Genomic DNA, 23660 nt, shown 5'->3' with positions numbered 1-23660 from the left:
TTTAGGAGTTAACCACCACCATAAAGCAATTTTATTCTGCTGTTATCTTTTAAAATCTGGCACATTATTATAAGACGTTATTTGGCACACGTGGTCAGGCTTTACATAATTTAAATGTATAAATATAACAATTCTATATTTTAGTAAAAAAAAAAAAAGTGATACAAAAGTGACAGGACTAATGATACACACACAAGGTCTATAGATTGTTTGAGTAACAGGAAATTTCACAGTGATGGTGCATTTTAACCAGAGAATAAGGTAAAACACACATTTTGATCTCTTTAACTCTTTCAAAAATAATTTCACATTATATTAAAAAATAAAATACATATAATAATGATATAAAGTAACAGTATAGTATCTGTACAAACACAACATACATGAGTTGATAAGTCAGCTAAGATTACAGTCAAACACCTCCCTGGTCTGACCCCTATTGCAACACTGCTGTGGCTTTTGTTCTATGATTTGGGGAATGCAGAGCTCCGGAAGAGTTGGAGACAGTTTACTGTGATGAGCGCTCCTGTCAGCTGCCTCCACTGTCGGGTTGTGGGGTTTTTCATTTTGTCCAGGACCAAGTGCAGATCCTGAATCATGTCTCTGTAACTATTTCTGTACCTCTGGCTCCAGGAATAGAGAAAGTCATAGGCAGGTTTCCACATTGCCTATAAAATAAGACAGCACTTCAATATAATATACACTGTAATGAAAGTTGAGCATAGGTCAGGTACGCATGTTTTTTTTGTCCAAACTTTTGTCCACACTGGATCAAGTAACTATGCAAATACAAAACAACACAAGTGGCAACAAATTAGTTACAAAACAAGTAATTTTATGGTTCTGTATGTGATCTTAAAAGAAGCATAAACCTTCAACCATCTATAATGTTTGGGGAGAAAAGGTTCAGACATGTAGGCCAATGTTTAAATACATATAACAATAATGCACAAACCTGAGGGGAAACATCACCATTCTTGCCTCGGTGGGGGGCTTCATACGCAGCTATCTGAGCACCGGTGAGTTTTTCCATCTTCTCCGCCAGCTCTCTCCAACGAGGCCCGAGCTCCACAGCAGTCGACAGAATCACAGTGTTCTGGATAAGCTGAGCTGCAAGGTTCACAGCATCCATTTTTAACAGGCCCTGAGAACAAAAGAACCATGGGTTTAAAAAAAAAAAACTTTGTTAGCATAAGATAAGCTAGAACTTTGTTCATGGCTTATCTTGGCAGCCCATAATAGATTAATTACATTTTAATCAAAATCAAGATAAGAGTAAAGATATCTACAAGGAAAAAGTTTTTTTTGTTTAATAATTCACATAAAAATATGAATGATCAAAATTTGTGGCAATGATTTAAAAGCTGTAGTGATATTTATACTGCACATCTAGTTATCTAGTTAGTTCTTTCAAAACTAGCTTGTACCAGTTGTAATTTTGTACTTATGTACTTATTAACACATTCATTACCAGTCATTCAAAAACTACTCAAGAAAATGTTGTCCTAATTATGTGTTTTTTCTGTATTAGTACTTGAGTATCAAGTATTGTTACTCTTTTTAGTATTGATGAGTATCTGTTTGTTTTTTGAACCCTGGTTTCTACTTACAATAATGAGTTCATGCAAAAACTTCCTCCTGCTCTTGTCAGTGTGGCAGTCCTCCTTCAGCCTCTCCAGCACACTGGCCACTTTGTCCGCCTCTGTTTCCGTGTACCTGCGTGTGATGGTGTCCAGGGTCAGATTGTGATAGCCTAAAGCACTGGCAAAGTCCCTCCAGCTGCTTATGTGTTCAGTCACCATAGTCTGAATGGCAGAGTACATGTATGTGAATTTTCTAAAGGGCAGCGTCATGTTGTCCAATAGCACTTCTGTGGTCATCTGAATTCCAGTGAAATCGATTACTTGATCTCTAGTTATAAGCTTGATGTTTTTGCAGTGAACCAAACCAATCCTGTCTCGGAGAAACCCAATATACCACTCTTTTACTTTGAAATTTCCTACTGATTTGACAGTTTCCTTTGATAAAAGAGCCATTGTGTCCCCTTTAAAGTATTCCAACAGGTAATCCACTCGTGGCTGCCGGAGAACGGACTTCAGAGCGACTCCATACCACTGCAGATTTACTGGGTTGTCTTGGAAACTTGGTAAATCCGGCACGCTCTCCTCAGGGATTGTTGGACTTTTGGGCATTTCCAGTCGCTTTTCAAATTGCCTGCCTCGTTTTTCAGATCGCAGTGGTGCCACAGTTGGGGACGTCACTTGAAATTGTGCAACAGTTTTGGCATTAGATTCGGTCATGTGTAAAGCAAGTGTAAAAGGTACCATTTCTGCAGTCCTGTCACAAGATAAAGCAACAGGCAGATGTAACACTGTGCCTATTTTAAGCTGACTTTGTCTTACTTCTTTAAGCTTATCCTCAGGTTGGATTTTAAACAGTGTTTCTACCACACTAATTGCAATTTTCATGTCATTCAGTTTAGTTGGTTTTAAGTGATGCTTCCCCCACAGCTGGAGCACTAAAGGGGGCAGACTTTTGTTGCCTCGACAGACATCTGAGAATGGCAGCTTTGGAGGGACATCGTCATGACAGCACACCACTATTACAACCTTGAAAGATGGATGTATGTAGCGAGGACCATAAACTGCCACTGTGATTGGGCGGTCAAGGTAATCCCATACTGAAGAGGCGGGGGGCTCAATTGCAAAAGCCTCTGCCACAGCAATAACATAAAAATGTGTCTTCAACTCCTGTAGCTTCATTTGCATCATGTTTTTGTAAATGTAACAGTCATCCATTTTGACATAGGGGCCTTCTCTCTTGTTAGACAACAGCCCGGTAACAGCCGTCATCACCTTGCTTGTATTGTCAGCACGCACCGCTCCAGACAGCTTCACGTCCAGAGATATACACTTTTTTGTGTTAATATTACTGAGGACTACTTCCACCAGGGGGCTCATGGTAGTCATGTAGTTGTTATTGAGTCCGGGAGGGGGGTCTAGTGTTGCTTTCAGGGTCACTTCCTGGACTTCCCCAGGTGCCACATGGCCTTCTGGGAAATGGATTGTTATCTCCGAGTCAGGCAGCTGAACAGAGCCTCCTGTGTGTCCAATCTTACTGATGACCTGGAAGTCCGTGGCCTGTGTTTGAGCCCACCCTGGACTTTGACTCATCAGGTTCAGGTCCAGACAGGAACGCGTAAGCTGCCGGTGACTCAACCAGGCCATCTTATATGCCTCTCTATCATCTTTTAGCCACTCAAAATCTGGGTTCAGGACTGTCCCGGGAGGTTTGTTGGTGCTATTTGTGCGTTTTGGCACTTTCCTCTCCAAGTCATCCAAAATGTCAGATGCACTCCTCCATCGTCCAGACCTGTTGCTGACTTTGTTCCTGTTCCCCAGCAGATTTTCAATGTTCCCTTCGTCTGATGATGTACTTGCAGCATCCTCATTGTTGGGGTGTTGCTCTAAGTCTTGTTTTGTATTAATTGGATTGGAAAAACCTTCATCTGGACTGCTAAATACAATGTCATCTAGGAAAGGATTTGACCCAGACAGTTTGTTCCAGAAAGGGTTTTTTGTCTCAGTTGACTTTGGGATGTCTGTGTGTGAAAGGGGCCACTCCAAATTCTGGCGGGGCGCACCTGAAAAACAATACCATTTTATCTTCATTATTTCTGTGGCTTATTATTCATTTCAGTAAACATCATGTCATATTGAAAAAACATTCCCTAATACCCACCCCTCCACTTCCAATATCTGACCCTCCCCATCCACCTGGTCCCATCAGAGTTTACCAGATACAAAGCAAAGCAAACATAAAGCAAACATACAAACAAACTCCATAATATGTAATGATAATAAAACAAGCCATGCCATTTTAGATATCAGTGTCTAACAAATGATTGATAGCTTTATTGAATGGATATCTTACCATTTGAGTTGTTGACAAAAACATTGTCATCCACATCAATCAATGTTCCCTCAGATCTGCTTCGCATGAGACTCCCAACACGGCGAATTGACTGTATTCTTCTGTCTGCCATATTTCATCTGTCAAATAAAGCTAAATGTAAATAGTTATAATATAATTCCAGTTTTTGACGTAATAATAAAAGCGTAGGTTGCCTCAGTGGTGTTATTGTTGCGTCATTTCACATAGTGAGCCTTGAGCTCTCTGAACAACCACTCAGTTTGAAAGCATGAAAAAAGCACAAGCTATTTACTCTGTCACTTGTTTGTAGACAGGCCACTACCCATTCACAGCTCCTCACAGTGAGTCAGTCATTAATAATGTGCTTTCTTACACCAGGCAGTGTACAGGAACAGGTTGGTCTTGTCAAGCCTCTGAAACAGTAGCTAGTTTCTTTTGTGTTCCTGGCTATAATCAAAGTGTATTTTGATTGTAGTCAAAACACCTGGGCTATAAACACAGAAAATAGGCCTTTATTTACCACATTTAACCAAAACGAAAGTGTAATAATCAATCATAATAATTTGTTAACAATACTAATATATAGTAGGTCACGTGTATTTTAATAGCTAAATTATAAATGTATAATTTTTAAAATGCTACGTATGTTCATATACATATATAGATAGGTCGATAGGCTGCACTGTCACCAACTTCAGGATCAAAACGGCAACACAAGGAAAACAATGAGAGGGACGATCACCGCCAGTCTGTGAACAGGTGCATCTGTAGTTACATATTCATTAGGTCTACTTCTTCAGCCACTGCGCACAGATTAGGCGACTACTGTTCTAAAATTTAAAACTACAATAAAAAGTTATGTTCTCACCGGCGGCATGAGTTGCTGGAAATTTTGTTTGGTCGCGTTGGTAGAAAAAGAGAGCAGTCTTCTTCACTCATTTACGCATTTACGCATTTTGGGGCGTAACCAAACTCTTTCCCCTCCTCACGTTTCAACGCTCCGTGTTTGCTCTTAGGCACATGGCATTTTGGGACTGGAAGTCTCCAATAAAACACATAACCAAAGTAGAGGAGTGGCCTCTGGAGCAGAGAAACCACATTTCCCATAATGCAACTCGTTGTTTAAACAGTAGACTTACAACACCTGAAACTCAGCGCTGGTTTCGACTGTGAAGGTGATAAGATTGACTACAAACACAAGGTATTTCTGATTCTGAAGGTTAATGTTTACACGACAACAAACCATGGTTTGCCCTCTCGCTCCACACGGAGCAGTACAAGCACACGAATTAACAACCAGTCACGGGAGAGTTTAGTCACGCTTTGAAAATGCTCGTATTTTGCCCAGCTTTTTGTTTAGAAAATTTTGCTCATGGACAGTTTTCTAAATAAAACGGGAAAGAGGACCCTAATATAGGACCACTTAGCTTACCTATATCCTAACTATATATTTGAGCCTACTATAGTGTTGATATTGAGCATACATTGTTATTAAGCATGTATAAATTAAAATCATAGCCACACAGTGTAACGTTGTGCACTCAAACGTTTCTTATTATCAAAGTTGTAATGACGAACTACACTTTGGCCACTTGGGGGTAGCATTTCCTTATTTGTTCGTGCCGACTCTTGCTGCAGAGACAGTTGAAAAAAGTTATGTACGTCTGGATCAGACTTTACGTAAACTTCAATGGGTCTGTTGTTATTTTTATAATGCTGTAACATAAAATCACTTTTTTTTCGTGAAACTAGGCTGTTTTTGTGTTTAAAACTTTTAGAAAAACAAATCTTGTGCTTTTCATGTGTCTTGACTCTTTAAGGTAAACTTTATTGTCCCCATTCAGGGAACCTCTCTATTTGACACATCCTTCAATGCCTCTGGGGCAAAGCATTAGGAGCAGCTAATTTTTTCTTGTCTATTCCCATAGATTATTGGTTAGATGTTTCACAGATATATCAGATTTGTTGCTGATGGTCAGGTCAAAACTCAGATCATGTTTTTGTGCTGTATCAGTTGTGTCTCTTGTACAAGTGTCTTCATTCTAACTTCACTCACTTACCTTGTCCACAAGATGAGCGCCGTTCCTTGGTCACTGTTTGTCTTTTGTGTGATTTCCAGGTGGCAGAATTAGAAGGACTTTGTCCGTCCAAAGTGCTACCCACATCTGATACGGCAACTCACAGCAGTAGTCCAATCAAGAGAGAAATAAATTCCAAATCTGATTTTGAAGGTAAAGTCTAATAATCACAAACAGAACACTGCAAAACAGGCTTTGTATTTTACTGCCACATGCAAGTGTTTAGGTGTTTTAGACTGCACCGTGAATATATATTATGATAAACTTTTATTTTTATTTTTATCATCAACAATACTACCTTTCCTGTTTGTTATGCATTCAAAATGAAGCATGCTGCTGTGTACAAACACTTTATAACTTTTAGTTAGGTTTGTGCAAAGGGTTGTTTTTGCTTGCCCTGATATTTTTGACAGAATGATGTTTGATTAAATTTACCTGCCTTATACAGGTGGTTTTATTGCTTGGAAACGTATTATTATTATTATTATTATTATTATTATATTATTATTATTATTATTATTATTATTATTATTATTATTATTATTATTATTATTATTATTATTATTATTATTATTATTATTATTATTGTGAGTGGGGTCACCTCTCTGACCTAAGCATCACCAGACAACCAGAAAAGTTGCGTATTGCACTCTTTAAGTTTTATAACTTGGACACAATACTCACCGCACTAAAACACTCTAAGCAAAGATGTAGCACTAGATGGCGCTTTAATGCTGCCTTTGGCGGAGGAATTAAAACGATGAGTTTTAAAAGTAGATTTGATTTACATAAAAGCCCAGCGTTAAATGTGACAATTTTTATTCTTCTAATCTGTATATCTGTTAATTTGTTAAGATGAGGAAAAATCCATATTTATTAATGCCATATTTATGGCTAGTCCACTAAGGGAAGATACACTCACAGATGATATGAAATAACATTAGTCACTTTGCCTATTTGTTTTCTTATTTTGAATCTTTCAGATGAGCACGTTATGATGAATTATAGAGATGTTTTCTTCCACCTGGCATTAATGCAAATTCATGAGCAAAATGCGCATCATCTCAATATTTTCATCAATTTATTAGTCTTTTTGTATTTTATCTTTAGATTATTAATTTGTTTGTAATTGTTGCTATATTGTAACCTTTTAATATATTTTAATATTATGTTGTATTAATAGCTACATTACAGGTTGTGGGTCTCAGTTTGGTAAACGCGTATAACCATTTCAATACACCAGCATAGACCAATATTATTTAATTCTATTATTTAAAATTAACATTTCGTTTGAAAATAGTTTAAATAATACAAATCTCAACACAGCATAATGAGGGAGAGTCTTGACATAGGGGTGTATTTACAATAATTGTTGTAACTTGATAAACAAGCAAAACCATAAACAGCATTTGTAACATGGCTTTTAAACACCATCATTTATAAACTGCTTTTCTCACTGGCCTGCGCTTACTTGGCTTGGTGCGTCAACTCATGTGAATAAAATTCAAAAACTTCTTTGAAATGATTTGTAACAACTATAACTGGTTCAAGATGCGCGCTCTTGTTACACATAATAACCTACATAATCACATTTCCCCAATGATTATTCTTGTCTACGTATTTATTCATAACAAACATGTTACGTTTGTTTTCTATCCAGTGTAACAAACTGTGGATCCACCGCTGCTTAATTTAACTGACTTTATTAATGACTTTCATAAAAAGCCATTCTCGCAGAAAAATAAAAATAAAAAAATCACTGGAAATTAAAAAGCACGTTACATCATGCGTACTTAAATTAAAACAAGTGGGTAAACAGTAAATTATTTAAGATCCTTAAAAATAAAAGTGCGCCAAATGGTAGACCCCTAAACACAAGAAAACTCGTGGTTAAATAGAAATTCCACATTACATATCATGTCAAAGAAAAATCCAAGTACATTTCTGTATATTTGCAAATATTTACTAGAGTCAATATACAACTAGAAATACCTATACAAAAGCGTCTCTTGGACAAATACACCTTTACAGTGGGATGAGATTCATCTAACCTATTTTTATGTACACATTTCGATGCCAATTTTTTCAACTGGCCCGGACTTATAAAGGTGGCACAAGGTGACGTGAATAACAACGTGAGAAATTTACTTTCAAAATAAATGGAACTAGAAACATCCCATTAGAACAAATTCTCCTGCTTGATAATAAAGTGCCAGAGTACGGTTTTGAACACAAGACAGCAGAGCATCACTTCCATGTCCCAATTCTTCAACATGTTGCAATAAAATTGCCCATGTGTTGGAGTCATAGAAAGTTGTGTGCGCTCCTTGTTGTTTGCACCACTACTGCTGCATTCTGGAGCTCTGAAAATACTTACGTTGAACCGTTAGGAGAGTCGCAGTTTGACTGAAACACTTGTTACGCAGGGGCCTTTTCTCCTCACATGACAATATTCACTGAGTTTCCGCGTGTTTAGTGCATAATCACGTACACCTCGGAAAGTTCAACAGTTTTCAGTCCTTATAGAATCAGAGGCCATTCAAAGTCACTCCTTGACTTGTCTCATTTGGGTGCAACAGGTCGGGAGATTGGCACGGGGGGCTCCCGGGCGCACTGTGCTCACTGTCGGTGTCACTACCCCTCTTGCCCCCGCTGCCCCCAGAACCAGACCCGGCGGAGCCGCCTGCACTATGAGTCTTTACGTGTTTGCTCAGATGGTCGCTGCGCATAAACCTCTTGTTGCACACTGGACACGCGAACCGTTTCTCTCCCGTGTGCGTGCGTAAATGTCGCTGCAGCTCGTCAGAGCGCGTGAATCTTTTTCCACAAAAGAGCCAGTTACACACAAACGGTCTTTCGCCTGTATGCCAGCGCAAGTGTGCCTTCAGATGAGATGTTTTCCCGTAAACTTTTCCGCACCCGGGAATGTGGCAGCTATGGAGTCCCTTTCTCCGCAAACTCGCGCCCGCTGGCCCCAGTCTTTCTGCCTCCTGACAGTTGGGACAGTCGCACGTGGCTCTGCCTGAGTAACGTCGCGCCGAGGAGCGCGGGGAGCCAGCTAAAGACGCAGGGGGAGCCCCGGTCAACATCGTGCCTCCTGCCCCGGCCAGTGGAGATGGGCTGGTGTCAGGATAGGAGGACAAGACAGGCTTGAAGCCGTCCATCAGGTGCTGTCCGGTGGTCAACAGGTGCGGAGAGGGGCTCGTGCTGAACGCAGAGTGACTCAGAGTGGAGTAATCAGAGTTATATCCGCCTAAAGGAGAGTGCAGGGATGTCTGCAGTCCCCCGGAGTGCAAGGATGTCTGGAGCGCGGCTCCGTTTGGGTTCTGGACATCTATCCATCCTGCTCCAACATCCCACCACGTAGATGCGCTCGTAGTGCCCACGTCCGCAGTGGGGATCCCGGGATGAGACGACTTGAACCAAGACTCGTAGGGATGTGCCACGCTCATTCTGGGGTAGATGCCCTGCAGACTGTCCACTGACGTGTGCACCTTGGAGATGAACACGGGCTGGTGGCTGGACTCCTGGGAGCTGCTGGAAACAGACGCCTGGAACACAGAGTAATCGTTTCCAAAGTGGGAGCTAGAAGTCGTGCCGGACGTCAAAGAAAAGGCGCTGGATCCATTGGAGTTATTGGTGCCGAATGAATCCGAGATCCCAGATCCGTTACGACTCACCCCGAAGCCGGGTAGGCCAGACCCGAGGCTGCAGCTGCTAGCCGCTGCTCTTTTCCATGGATGGAATCCTTTCCCAAATGAGGAGGAATTATCCGTAATAGTAGACGGTGATGGGCTGGGGCTCCCAATTTTATTGCATGTTGCGGCTAACATGGCTAAAGGAGTCGATCCTAACCTCGGCTCCTCCTGAAAACACAAGAGAAACAGTGAGTGACTGGTCAGTCTGACAAGTTGAACAGGTTCTTTACGCACACTTCAAACTCCAGCTTCAGAGAGAGGTTGTTGATATCATGGACAACAAACACTCTGCTATCTTCAACATTTACTATGCAATAAGAAAATGCCCTAAAACGAATCAGCTCCTACCTGGACAAGCGGTAAACACCAAACAGCAACAAGACCGTTCACAGGCGCATGCCAAACTGGATACCCGTAAACACACGCGTTTTAAGATACAAATCTAACTTATGTATCCTCCGCAAAATCTCAAGAGAAGTTTCGGGAAATACATGTACTGCACTGGCTTTGCTGGCTGTTTCTGACCGCTGCGAGTTTAATCCTTCTCTGCCGGACAATGACACGAACTAATTAAACCAGAAAGAAAGTCCTTTAGACTCACCCCTAGAAGTGAAGTTGCCATCACACAAAAACACTGCCCTCTTCAGAGGATCTTTTTATATTTATGAATCAGAGCACTGTTTTTTTAGAGGTGTGCAATACAATGATGCGGTCCGCCCATTCTTCCACAATTGTAGGCTCCTCTCTGGCTTTGAAGTGCCGCTGTGACACGGGCGACCAATCAGCGGGCGCGTCGTGCCGCACTGCCACATTCTACCGTGAGGTCATCAATAGAGCGTCGCAGACAGATCTCCTCCCTCCTCCACCCCACACCGCCCCCTCCATCATAAAACACAGCGGAAGGAAGGCAAAGTTAAATGACACTGAATTAGGAAGGAGGAATTAGGGGCACTTACTGAAATTTTACTGAACATCACATTCCATAAATAAAAAGAGCTAGCCACTGTGGAATAACATTGACTAGTCTGACCTGTCTTCACCACTGAGTTTATGCTGTACCCTTTACACAGCAGTCATACCTGCTAAAACTGCACGACAAACAGATTGTGTGAAATATTCTGATAATGCTGTTTTGTTTTTAATTTCATGTTATCCCAACAAGAACGTCCGTGCGCAACAGGCCTCGGTGGGTTCTGGTTTTGTCTGCTGTCATATTTTAGACACTACTTTACTCAAATGACTCTTTGGAAGTTTTAACTTAATATACACATGATTTAGGTGATATATAAAGAGTGCTTTGTTCTTGGTCCTGGATAATGGGTCTGGTGCCATTTTAAACTTTACTGTAATTGCGCACAATTATCTTTGACAGTTTTGATTAAAACTAGCGCATTCCGTAGGTGGGTAAGTCAATTTGTGATATTAGCTTATAGCAGAGGAGGAGGAGTGAAAGGTTGATGTAGTTGACTTTTGCTTCGTTTTGTTCTGGGTATTACAAAAATAAAATATGGGAAATTTTCAAGACTTAGTGGTGGGGAAAAGAGTGGTGGATCAGGTAATGAACATTATTTATCAGTGTATATAATTAAGGGATTGCACAGACCTCGAGTAAAATTGAATAGGGTCATCACTTTGTCTGTTGACATTTTGTTAAATCTATAAAGCAAGCTGCTGTTACATAATGAGTATAAGGGACCATCCGCGTTAAAGTCAGGGACTCAATCTGGGCGCTATTAGCATGCAGTGCGCACTGGAAGCATACATTTCATTTGAATTTCAAATTTAATAACGCAGGAGGTTTTTAATCATCTACACTTTTATTTGTTTGATATTAACATGCTTATTGACCGGCTCTGTTGACCAGCTTGGTCATTACAGGACAGGGAAAAGTTAATTAAAACGACCAGGGATTATACATCACATCATCTGCCTAAACCATGTCGCTTCCTTTATTACACAGCCTGATAGATGGACTGGCTGATTAATACTTGTGTTTCTGCGATTGGACAAGCGCCTTTAGGACGTATTTACATTGTTTTACAAATAGATACTCCGTTAACACTGTTATTTTGAAAACGATTTTTACGAGCTAGATTTAAGCAACTTCTATGTTTTACCGCGGTTATAGGGTTTCACATTTCACAAGTAAATTATAAAAGTTTAAACGTTCCTCCAAAGCATAGCGTTTAGTCTATACAAATTCTTAAAATCATACTAAACAAATACAAGCTCGAAGTGCAACAGCGCGCACTTTGTTTTTTATTATAAATGAAATAAGATAGACGACTATTATTATTATTATGTGTTGCAAATAATCATGCAAACTGAAAAAAATAACATTGTACACAAGACAGTAATTATTAAAATGTGAGTAAGCGTGTGGGGAAATAAATCAAAGCGTACATACGTGCTCCACAGAGACGCGCACTGAGTGACCCTCGGCGTAAGATCTGCAGAATAAACGGCAGCTTTCCTGAGTCGACTCTAAAACTCTCAACCACCACAGCAATGTTACACCGGCTGATCAATTAACAGGGTCATATTTTTACAGAGCATTAATAAGGGTGCGCAGTATTAAAATAACACAAAAATATAGACTGTTAATTAAAATGAGTTGAGTAAAGTGTACACTAAATTAGCGCGTTTACTTTTATTTTTACAGAAATAGTGGTGGATTTTTTAAAGACTTAGCGATTACATTTTAGAAGGTGCTCAACCGTGGGACGGACATGGGAGTTGGAATCACCGCCCCGCTGCAGAGATGTGATCGACATTTAACACAGGTGTACAACTCTGGCATCATCCTCCAAGTCTTTTGTTGCCTGTTGCTTGCAGTGGCCATAGGGTCGCTCCCAGTTCATATGGGATGCAGAGGTTGTTCTTTACGCACGCCTGTAACTGTAAGCCGCGTTGAACAGATGTCCCCATTGAAGGCTTTCTTCTCCACACATGGGCTATATTACCATCATGAAATCAAACTCAAAACCTGTCCCTTCGCCGCCATAATGACCGCGTTATTCTGGGCCGCTGAGCACGAACAAAGTGTGTTCAATATTGCGTGCTCCAAAATCACTCACTGCTCAGGGAACTCCTGAGAGGAATCAAGATGTACAAGTTCTATTTTTAATGTTGACTTTTTCAAAACAAGAGTGTATAGATTCATAAATTTTTTTTCCTAATATGTAAAATAAAAAGTGTTAAAAGTTGAATAATTTTAATACATGTATATTTATATGAGGGAGCACAATAATTCTGTCCATCTCTGATGGTGCAACATTATTGATAAAAGTATAAAGAGCACTGATCATGGTGTGTATGTTTTCAAAGCTATTCACAGGGAGGATGGAGAGAGCAGATGTCCGTCTGAACAGTGAGCTGCCAAGTGAGTCCAGAGCGGAGCCGCCACAGACACAAGGGCCCAACTGGTGTGACAAAAGATGTGCAGGAAGCCCCTCTTCGCCTGGGTGAGCCACACAGAGGGTCGGCCGGCCTGCCAGCCCGCAGGGACCCTGTCTACTGCAGCCACAGCCATGTGTTACTGGCCCCAACTCACAGTGTACTAACACCCACATTCACACAAACACAAACGCATATGTAGGAATGTCAAAATAAGAATCTGTCCAGAGTGCTCATGAAAATACTTGCAGTTTTAAAATAGACAGCTGCATTTTGTATTTGGCAACAATGCAGAATGCAGAATTATTGAGCTAATATGAACCTACAGCCAAAGTGTCTGCAAAAGGCAAAACACAGCTATCTATTCTGAATGTGTTCTTTACCAGTGTTGTTGCTCTCTAAATGGAGGTGTTGGCGGTGCAGTGCTCTTTATCTCGAGGTCAGTGGAAGTGGGTGAAGAGGCCCTGACTGTGTTCCAAGCACAGGTGTGCAGCATGGACCGCGCTCAAGGGGTGCACTGAACCATAAACAATGATATAAATGTCTGGCAAATAAAATGGCTAGTTAACAATCTTTTGACTGCTCTAACCTCTGAGCTTTTGTCGCGTATCGATCAGCCAGCTGTTCCTGGCTTTGTGCGGGAGGATGGGTGCCTCCGTTTCCTCTGGGGATGAAAAGACCAAACGCTCTTAAGTTTCCTTTTCCTTTTATTAAGTCAACTATAAAAACCAAAAGCAAAAAAAGTACTCAACCATCTCAAGAGTGCAGTAGTCTTAATTACTTTCATATGAAGTACTGTGGTAAAAATGTTTGTCAGGCTCTTGAGGCAATTAAATATTTACAATTTCATTTAAAGTTGCTTGTCATAATTAACACATGGCTGTGTTGCTAACAGTTGCCATGTTGTCGGTTATTATGGAAACAGTGCAAATGGTAATTTGGATGGGCATAATTTGGCTTCCATATTAGGATAATTGTATGGTAAATAACAAATATCTTGAGAATTGCAGTGCATGTCATGTGATGTGCTAATAGTCCTTCACAGCACCTGTCAGTCAAACTCTACGTATAAGGACTTGTCTCTTGTCTCTTTGTCCCTTTCAGCTGCACATTTTACCATCACATTTTATCTGCAACACCAGCTTTTATGTAGAGTGTTGTCCATCTGTTCCCATAAAAAATGAGTTTGATCACAGATTTATTCATTTATTTGCCAGTTGGTGTTGTAATCACTGTTTCCCTGGCCACTTGTTTGCCGCTCTGCACTGTTAGATTACAGTTTTTGATGACAAACTCCAAAACAGTGTATTTTGGATCCATTTGGCACAAGCGCTTCATCTGCGGGCCATGAGGTCTTCTTATTGACTTTCAGCGAGCCCAACGTTGCACTTTGTCAGCATGAGCGGCGGGCTAAGAGACAGGCGGGCGAGGCAGTCATACAAAGTGAAGTACTTAGGATTAGCCCTGGCTCTTCAAGTTTCAGTAATTATCCTCCCAGTGGCATTCTTGTGGGATAATAATGGAAGTCCGGGTGTATGCCTGTCACCTCTCAAGTGTGGGTGGAGGAAGTCGACGAGAGGCGCAAGACACAGACATGTTTGCTCTTCTTGTTATGTCATCCCCGAAGCACTAGACTAAGACGAACTGACTGTGAAGTGGGCCTGATTTTTCCCTCTGTCTAACATGCGCCACACTTGGATTCTGTGTACTGTGGATGTGATAATGAAACATGTTCTCAGAGGTGATAATGCGCTTTAAGATCCAGTGCAATTACAAAGTGTCAGGAGTGTGTCTTCATAAACAAATCTGTTAAAACAAACGTGTATTATTTGTTTGTGCGCAGGCTAGCGACTGATGGTGCTGATTACATTTGCGAGTCTCTGTTTCTGTTTGTGTCAGATAGCTTTACAGGAGGCAAAACTTTTTTTGTGAGCTACAACTTTAGTAACTTTTCCTCAAGTTTTCTCCAGGTGTTAAGTTTATACAGGCCCTGTTATCTATTCAGAGACAACACAATGTTTTAATTAAGAGGTGGTCCGATTTCCCAGAGGGGAGACGTCGTTTTCCATTTACTTAGTTTATCATATAATAAAGAGCTTGCCTTGTCCTTCTATACGCAGACAATTGGTTTTAATCAGCCAGCAGGTCTTTCATGACTGATAATTTATGCTAAATTGACAAGGGTGGAGGATATCACTGAAAATCATTATGACAGGGTTCAGGTCACTGCCTGTCACCAGCCTGTTTTGTTCTGTCCATCTCGGTCTTGTCCAACTAGTGAATTTCTAACATGGCAATTGATATGGAAGAATGACATTTTACCCTTCAAGACAGCCCTACAATTCTATTCAAAATATTTAGAAAATGAAATAATTTAAGTTTAAGTTATTTTATAGTAAATGACTGGTATAGATGAATTGCTTTTATAATAGAATAAGATATTGTAGTTTTATGAGCTGCAAATGCTGTTGTTTAGGAATGCTTGGATGAACTCTACATTTATATTTCATAAGAAAATTACAGGCAAAACCACTAAAACAACAACAGCAAAATGATTACAAGATGATAATGTTATGTTTGTTTTTTTACAGATTGTGCACATTTTTACTTTATGATATTATGCCTATTACCCTTCACTAGGAACAAACACTTTTGCTAATTAAAGCTTGTGTTCCTCATTGTAAAGCACATCTACCTCAACATTTCTATGCAGGTCTGGTCACTTTTTCTTTACCAATGTGTCTTATAGTCAGTGTATTTGCTGGTGCACTGGCTCCTTAGAATCATTAAATCCTTTTGCACAGTATTAGAAATAAAACCATTTTCACAGGGTTTTAAAATTGACCCAAGTGCGTCTTGACGTTGCTGGTTTAAAGCGGGCCTAGAGTGAAAGTACAAACTGTGATTTGAAGTCTAGGGTTGTGTGTGCGCGAGGGGTGGATCGCAGAGAGGAGGGGTGAGGAGGGGGGTTATTGTGGATGAGCCTTAGGAGGAAGCCTGGGACACTCTTCTCGCCTTGCAATTTAATCACTGTATACCCAGGGAAGTATTGACAGTTGTCCTGTGGAAGCTATTAAAGTTGCTGTCCAAGGTTAAATGAAATTGCAGTTTATCAAGGCAGCATTGAGAAAATAAGGGAATCTGCTCATGGCTGTTGATTAATGTGGAGCGTGATCAACACAAGGGGTTCATTAAGCTATACATCACCGGGGTAATTTAACATGTCATCGCACCTGCTGTCTCTCCCCTTCGCTGTGCGCCGGTGGATGTGGGGTCTGCAGCCTCACATTCTGGGACAGGCTGCGACTTGTAACATCATGCTGTTGTTGTATTGTTTGTGTTGTCTTTCATTGTTGAGCAGCGAGCTATTACAATATTGTTATAGTCCCTACGGCAGTGTTATAAATAGCGCGGTTTGTTTGGTACAAATTGTGAGTATCACCTCTGTATAGTACCAAATTAATTTTAGATGTCTTTGATAATGTAAAAAGTACTTTGCAATTTAATAATGAAAATTAAAGATGATATTTTTGTAACTACTGCTACTACTAATTTAAATACTACAATAACACTACATGCTTTTACAGTGCAGTATTGTTATTGCTATTGTTATTGCTCTACTACTATTACTAACAACTATGAACCACTACTAACACCTTGCACAACTAATACTCTAATATTACTGCTATTAGGATTACCCCTACTTGTGCTTCTGTCGGTGGTGTATTTGGTACTTCAACTGCTTCCACTAATATTGTAGTTACTTACTACCTATCAAGTTCCCAAAATGATACAAATAGAAGTATTATTTTAGTACTTAATTTAAAGATTTTTTTTAAATTTACTTATCATTACATATTGATTAAATATAGCTGTCACATCCCTGCTCATTCAACTATATATTGTAAACTATTGAGAAGTGATTGTGTCTGATCTCTTTGTGAAACTTCTGTGCTGAACTGGCTGTCCCGTATTTCCAAAAGTATTTAAAATCAGGGCAAATCAAAGTCTAACAAGGCCTTTTGTGTGTATTGATCCCGAGGCTAACCGCTCATCTCATCAGAGGAGGCTGCAGCTGACGAGCATCCACAGAGCTATGCTAATCAGAGCGGCGGGCGCAGGGCTGCTGCAGTTTTCTGGTGGATTGGTTTACTGGAGGATAATTGATGGTGCTTGAGGGACAGGCGTGAGTCGGACATGAATCACAGGGCGACGTGGCTCGTGATAAGGAGCTGAAAGTCGCGTGTAATTAAGCCGGGCACTAGAGACCAATTGTTTGTGGAATGATTTGGTCGGGGCTAATTGACACTAATTGTTTAATCAGATTTTCTTTCCCTTCGTACTCTGAGCGCGTTCCTCCGACACTTCACTCACAATGTGTTTCTCGTGTGGGATTCCTAAAGAGGTTTGACATGGTACGAGCGTGACGATATGTGGAGTTACTAATGCCGTCCTAAAATGTTTCTACTTTTACTCATGTAGTTTTATTATTTGTTTTGTTTTATTATTTTTTGAGTAGGCTACTTTTTCTGGAAGCTTTTTACATTTTAAAGTTAGAGGTAGAAGTTAGTGATGCAGTCAGGTTTGTGACTGTAGCACAAGAAATGTTTTATAAATATATATTTTTGATTTATTGGAATTATTTGTAGTCTTAATAGGCTAGTATTTAATATTATTTAGTATTTAAGTTTATAAGTTCATTCAAGTTCTCTCAGTTTCAGTAATATTGTTCTGATGTAGCATTTCTTAGGTTTACATTTGACAAACTTTTACATATGGTACAATTTCTTTACTTTAACATATTACATTAGTATAGTAGATAGCATTTGCATAAAACTATTAGACTGACAGTTTAATTAAATGTACAGTGATGGACTTTCAGCTCTCTGTAATAAGTTGAATCAGTGTTTGTTTGTGAGTAGTGACATCATGCCTGTATTTCCATATGAAGTGTCCCTGATTGATTTTGTGTGTGCAGTAACCACAGTCTGTCCTAACAGCAGTGGTGTTGATAAGCTGTGAACTCTACAGATTTATGACATTTGGAGACGGCTCATAAATTAGCACAGTAAGACCCGAGACCCTCCCACACTGGCTACTGGAACTGTCCTACTTAGATCACTCATACAGCTGTGCCGACGACATGGAAAGTCTAACAACATTTTGGATGGCCTTTTGTTATTCTGTGTTGTCTGTCATTTTTTTGCAGTCTTTTGTAACTGTTTTCTGCATTTTCTGCCTAGGGACAACAGATGTAAATGAACATCTTTAATAGAATCTGGCATATTTACACTGTAATTACATATGCTTATTAATATGCACTGTCACTATCAAATAAATAGATCACATAACTGCATTAAAACAAGGCTATAGAGTAAATAGTATAGCAATAATAATAACAATAGATATTTTTTGTGGTAGAAAATGATTAATACAGGAATAGGTACAGAAATCATTCAAGTAAATATTTATGTATAATGGGAAAAAGTTGAAAGGTCATACATCCACATTGGGACAAAAAACAAATTGTGCTGTCATCATCTTAAATGTATCAATACGTGTTTTACAGTGTATAATTCTGTCACAACATGTATTTATTTGTGCATAGTTTTATGGCTCATTTTTTGCGATGTAAATTTTCATCTGATTCATGGGAATTTGTCATCTCTCTGCTTTAACGCTGTACATTGAAATGTTGATACAAAAGCAAAGTTCCTTTAATTTCATTAATAATTTCTCATGTAGATGTGTGTTTCTCAATTAGCACTTGGTATATGCGAGCAAATAATTACATTGGCAGAGCTCTTAATGGCAGTAGTCCATCATGAACGCTCGTCATCACTAAGAAATATTAGGAGTAACAGCAGCTGTGCACACGGCGAGCTGTTTAGTAAGATTAAATGAGGAAGCGGAGCAAATAATTAGAGACAAGACTTGGTACTAGATCTGATTAAATCCAGCGGGTTTGAGTAACGACCCAGTGATGGGAGGAGCCCAGCATACGAACATGAGATCTAACATCATTACATTTAATGGCAATTAAACATGTAGCTTTTTTAATTAACACAAACTATGATGGGAAATTAATGGTTAGTACTCAGGGCAAGCCAAAGGGGAATGTTAGGGCTTTCCTTTTAATGACAAAATATAATGCACTAACTGTAAATAATCAGGTTAGTGTTTTAATGACCAAAAGTTAACCTGGTCAAATATAGACTTGTCTGTAATTTATATCAATATGATTAAATCTCATAGTAATTCCTTTTGGAGCACACATCAGCACACTGTGGTTGATGTGTGGTTGGTACTCTGATTGACTTAAATTGCATAATATTTTAGTTGATTTCATGATTAGTTCAGATTTTTTCAGTTCAGCCTCTTTTTTATTGTAAAAAGTATAAATAAATAAATAAGAAATAATACATTTAAAATGCTGTCACACTGTATTTAAGTTGTGGGCAGATAAAAAAAAAAAAAGATAGCATATTTCCACAAAAATGAAGTTTATTGATTCAAATGTCCTAAATGGAATTTGGATAAGATGTGATGAGCTTTGACAACATTGTGGTCTATTTTTTATTACCATTTATTGGCTTACACATAAAAGCAGTTCATTAGTGATCACTCGTATCAATAAGTAATGCACTTTGACCTCAAACCAGAGAAACCTAATATGTAATAACATTGTATTTACATTTTACACATTATACCCATTTCAATTAGCATTTATCTTGTCTCTGTGGCTTCTCAATGAAGTTTTCTGATTTATCGCAGACGGCTGCCTTTACTTTGTGCTAATAATTGGATGCTATTGAAAGGATGAGTTTCATTGATTTTGTAGATGACTGGGAGCATTACTGGCCCAGACCAAAGATTGTCAGCAAGGTCTGTGTTGGGCCCAGTGGGATCGATGCTGCTGAATCTTCCCCTTGAGTTTTTTTATTTACTTGTGTCTCCATTGATTGAAACGTGCAATAGTTCAGGGGCCTATTATCACACACTGATGCTGCAGGCTCGCTCTGTCCACCACATTGGGAAAGCTGCCTGTGTTTAGGGGCAATATCTCACTCGGCCTCGGTATTCCCTTTCTAACTAATGAGTAAAGAGTATTGCTATGACCTGTAAACATCAATCATGGAGGAAGAGTGGAGACAATGAGTAAGTGCGCCCGGTAAGGGAGGCTCAAAATGAAATGAAAGTGTACAATAAAAACACATCCAGCAGCGAGTGGTGTTTGGAAAAGCTACAAATAATGCAGGAGATGAAGCCAGTCAATCACCACAGACATTAAAGGCAAATTGTCTCAAATATGAGCCAAAAAGACCTCATTTTTTATTCAGCTGACAAAACTTCTTCTTGACAAAGTGCGATGCAGGTGTAGTATATTTACTACTTTTACTCAGGTAATAATATTTTTGAAGTATTATAACTTTTTCTCATCTTTGATTAACTTTTATCCCATTTACGATTTTTCTTAAAATTGGAAAGTTTTTCATATAACACAATAGTTAAGCAGTAATTTAACATAAGTCAGTCCATTGTTTTTTCTTTTTTTATTTACCGTACAATTTTAAAATCAATTTTAGCAAAGAACTATAACGTAGCAGTAGAATAAACCACCCAAAAAAGTTTCAAGGATTGAAAATTGATAAACCTGTTTAGAACTAAGATAAAGAAGTATATTAGCTTTTATTTTATTATGAAATAATAAATATCAAATAAATAAATAATGCCTGAATTGACAATGGCCAAAACATTGTATTCTATCAAAGCAGTGGTATTTTCATTCAGTATATTCCGAATTGAACTTCTCTCAAACAAACTACTTGAACTATTCCCTCTGTAGTGACTGTCTGTCTCGATTGTTCCTCCAATACAACATGTGAACGGTCCCATGTAAGTGACCCATCCCGCGTTGACTTTCCTTATTTCCTGACAGGCAGTAGAAAGGTCAGCCTATGGGCTCCTGGTGGGACAGGCTGATTGAATGTAATCAGTATGTACTTGTTATTCTGAGTGCCCGGCCTGTCTTTTATTTGCTGGGCTTGGAGTTAATTTCCCTGGTGACCTTTGTGTAATAAAACAGTATTATCTGTTTCTAGAGCCACAACAAGGAAACAAATTAGCTTTCCTCTGCAGCGTTTTGTCACCGGCCACATCAGTTCTAAGTTTATTTACTTTAATTAGATTAGTGCAGTAAAGGCATCACTCTGTGTCTGCATCATCTCTTGTCTCCTGCCATTATCTGATTGTCCTGCACTGTCAATTGTACAAAGGATTTAATCATTGTTCAGACCAGAAGGACACAGCATCTACATATGCACAGGATTATGCAAAAGCATTACTGAGAGCAACAAGGAAAGATATTCACATTTACATAAATACATTTCTATTTCTGGTTTGGATAGACCTCTGTCAAGGCACTGTTAATAACTTGCAATGTGAATGATACAGTTGCTTGTGTGTAGGGATTGGGCAATACTGACAAAAATTAATACAACTTTTTATTTTTGCATCTTGATAACAATATTCAACCAATATGTTAACATATATGAGGACTGTGCTAAAATGTGTCTATACACATTCTGGTCGAGGTTTACATCTCAGAACCATAAAATTTACAACAAAATTGCAGAAATACCACTTTATACCCTTGTTCGAGAGGCATCTTTTTCTCTATTTGAGGTATTTTTAATAGTTTTAATATTAATTAATTTTATAGATGATATACTCAGTATTTTAATTTTGAATACCTGCAAAACATTAATTGCAATATTATATTTGAGACACCTCTCACCTCTACATGTGACCACATTGAACAACAAATACATTATATTTTACTGACATATGCCATCATTATTCTAAACAATTTTTACAATAATGGTAAATCTATAGGCCTATCTTATCTCTTCACAGATGTAGTGTCAGACTGCGATGGCTTCTTTGTGGTGTTAAATTAGCACAAACAAATTAGGAGCGCGTACACGTCTCAAAGGATTGATTTCTGATTTCTCACACGTTTGCACGAACATATGTCACCTGATACCCAGGAATTCTTCTAATCCGGACCTGAGCGGGAGCGACGCCCTACCTTTTAAACCAGATCTCTTTTTCTTATAAGTGCTTTTAACATGCTCCATTAAATGCAAAGCTTATTTAGGAAAAATTGCCAATGTAAAGAAAAGTAGAGTCCATTATTATGTTTCCTTTCTTATAGCCCAGTTGTTAATCTGTAGAAACACATTCAACACGCTCAAATTTAGAACAACAATGGTGGGAAAAAGCAATGGTACTACTTACAAAGCTTTAATTTGAAACTTTAAGATACCACACAAAATAATCAGATAGTTTTGGTCCACATGTTGCATATTCTTTTCATTATTTACTTTTGTGGATGAAATTAAGTTTCTAAGGTTAGCAAAATGCCTGTTGGTTTATTTTTCCTTTTCCCAATTAGATTTGTATTGTATATTCCCATTCAAATTTCATAATGGCACCAAATCCACTACCATATGTCGGTTTTAATTAATGTCTTCTTAAAAAGTTTTGGTCCTAATTTGATTTCTGGCCCTGGGATTCTGACAAACAACACTTCCATTCACGCATGTATTCACCATTGAAGCATATCCTATAGGCAGCGAGATGTTGCAGTTTGGACTAAAAAGGTGAATGTGTGAGCAGAAGCTGTGCACTGTGCTGAGGAGGCCGCCACTGAATGCAATGCTTTACTGACCCGAGGAATCTCTTTTATTACAGGCTTTTTGTGCTCTGTCCCTGCGCCGCTCCGTCAGCCCATTCAGAGCCAGTGGCAGGCACCTACATTATATCCTGGATAGGCAGGACATTCATGCCTTTTTAACCCATTGTCCTTCCCCCCGGGGTGAGGGCCCAGAGCTGGATGTGAGAACCCCAGGCCGGGCATTGTGCTCCCCTCTCCGCTCTTCACACACCCTGCGGGGGACTTCCTTTCTGGTGTCACCGAAACCTGTGTGGTGTAATCCGCTGCTCCCCGCTGGGCAGGATGGGAAGGTTATTAAAAGTGCCTCTCTAATGTCTCGTTAATAAATCGCTTCCATTTTCCGCTTCATTTCTAAGTAATCGTGTTGGGAGTGTGGACGGAAAGGAATGCGCGCCCAGGCTTCCGTGTTTTCCGAGTATCAAAGTAGCATAAAAATTAGCATTTAGTTTTTTATTGTTGAGCTACATGTCTCACCGCCACACCAGTACAGATCCATTAGAGGTTTGAGCGTCACATTAAAAGCTATGGACTTGGGGTCAGCATACAAGGTGTTGACGCGGCTGTGATTGCTGCCACAAGTGATTTTTAAACGTACATGGAGCAGAGTGGATGTTCAGGGTTAATGGTGTCTTATGGTGACCTGCTGGATGCTGCTTTAGCTCTCCTCAGGGGGGTATGTCTATAAAGAGGCAGAGGTTATGTGTGTGAGAGAGAAAAGGGACCACAGCGGGCGATCACAGCCGCTCTCATGATGCGTTAAAGACCAGGAGCCCCTCTGATGGCCACAGTGGGACCAGAGCTGGGGTTAGAGATGCT

General features: G+C 39.4%; 2 protein-coding genes and 1 long non-coding RNA gene across 3 annotated transcripts in view; 1 reads left to right on the top strand and 2 right to left on the bottom strand.

The window, feature by feature from the left end:
- macc1 (MET transcriptional regulator MACC1) lies at positions 1 to 4940 on the bottom strand. The gene is made up of 5 exons (XM_020937379.2): positions 4802 to 4940; positions 3934 to 4052; positions 1611 to 3643; positions 956 to 1144; positions 1 to 668 (listed from the first exon to the last, which is right to left on the bottom strand). The coding sequence occupies exons 2-5, from the start codon at positions 4043 to 4045 to the stop codon at positions 465 to 467; spliced, it is 2538 nt and encodes an 845-aa protein (XP_020793038.2). The 5' UTR covers positions 4046 to 4052; positions 4802 to 4940; the 3' UTR covers positions 1 to 464.
- A 128-nt stretch (positions 4941 to 5068) lies between these two features.
- The window catches only part of LOC129411793 (uncharacterized), a 47933-nt gene continuing 29341 nt past the window's right edge, over positions 5069 to 23660 (top strand). Inside the window, exons 1-3 of the long non-coding RNA XR_008633458.1 lie at positions 5069 to 5134; positions 6053 to 6164; positions 13037 to 13173. This is a non-coding gene — a long non-coding RNA (uncharacterized LOC129411793). The remainder of the gene's footprint in view (positions 5135 to 6052; positions 6165 to 13036; positions 13174 to 23660) is intronic.
- On the bottom strand, positions 8540 to 10338 carry sp8b (sp8 transcription factor b). Its single transcript, XM_020937556.2, has 2 exons — positions 10311 to 10338; positions 8540 to 9877 (listed from the first exon to the last, which is right to left on the bottom strand). The coding sequence occupies exons 1-2, from the start codon at positions 10329 to 10331 to the stop codon at positions 8540 to 8542; spliced, it is 1359 nt and encodes a 452-aa protein (XP_020793215.2). The 5' UTR covers positions 10332 to 10338.

Source organism: Boleophthalmus pectinirostris, unplaced genomic scaffold, assembly GCF_026225935.1.
Source record: "Boleophthalmus pectinirostris isolate CB_2022bp ecotype Guang Dong unplaced genomic scaffold, ASM2622593v1 HiC_scaffold_6, whole genome shotgun sequence".
NCBI classification, from domain to species: Eukaryota; Metazoa; Chordata; class Actinopteri; order Gobiiformes; family Gobiidae; genus Boleophthalmus; species Boleophthalmus pectinirostris.
The sequence above is the reverse complement of the archived record's forward strand: the minus strand, read 5'-3'. Positions and strand labels throughout refer to the sequence as shown.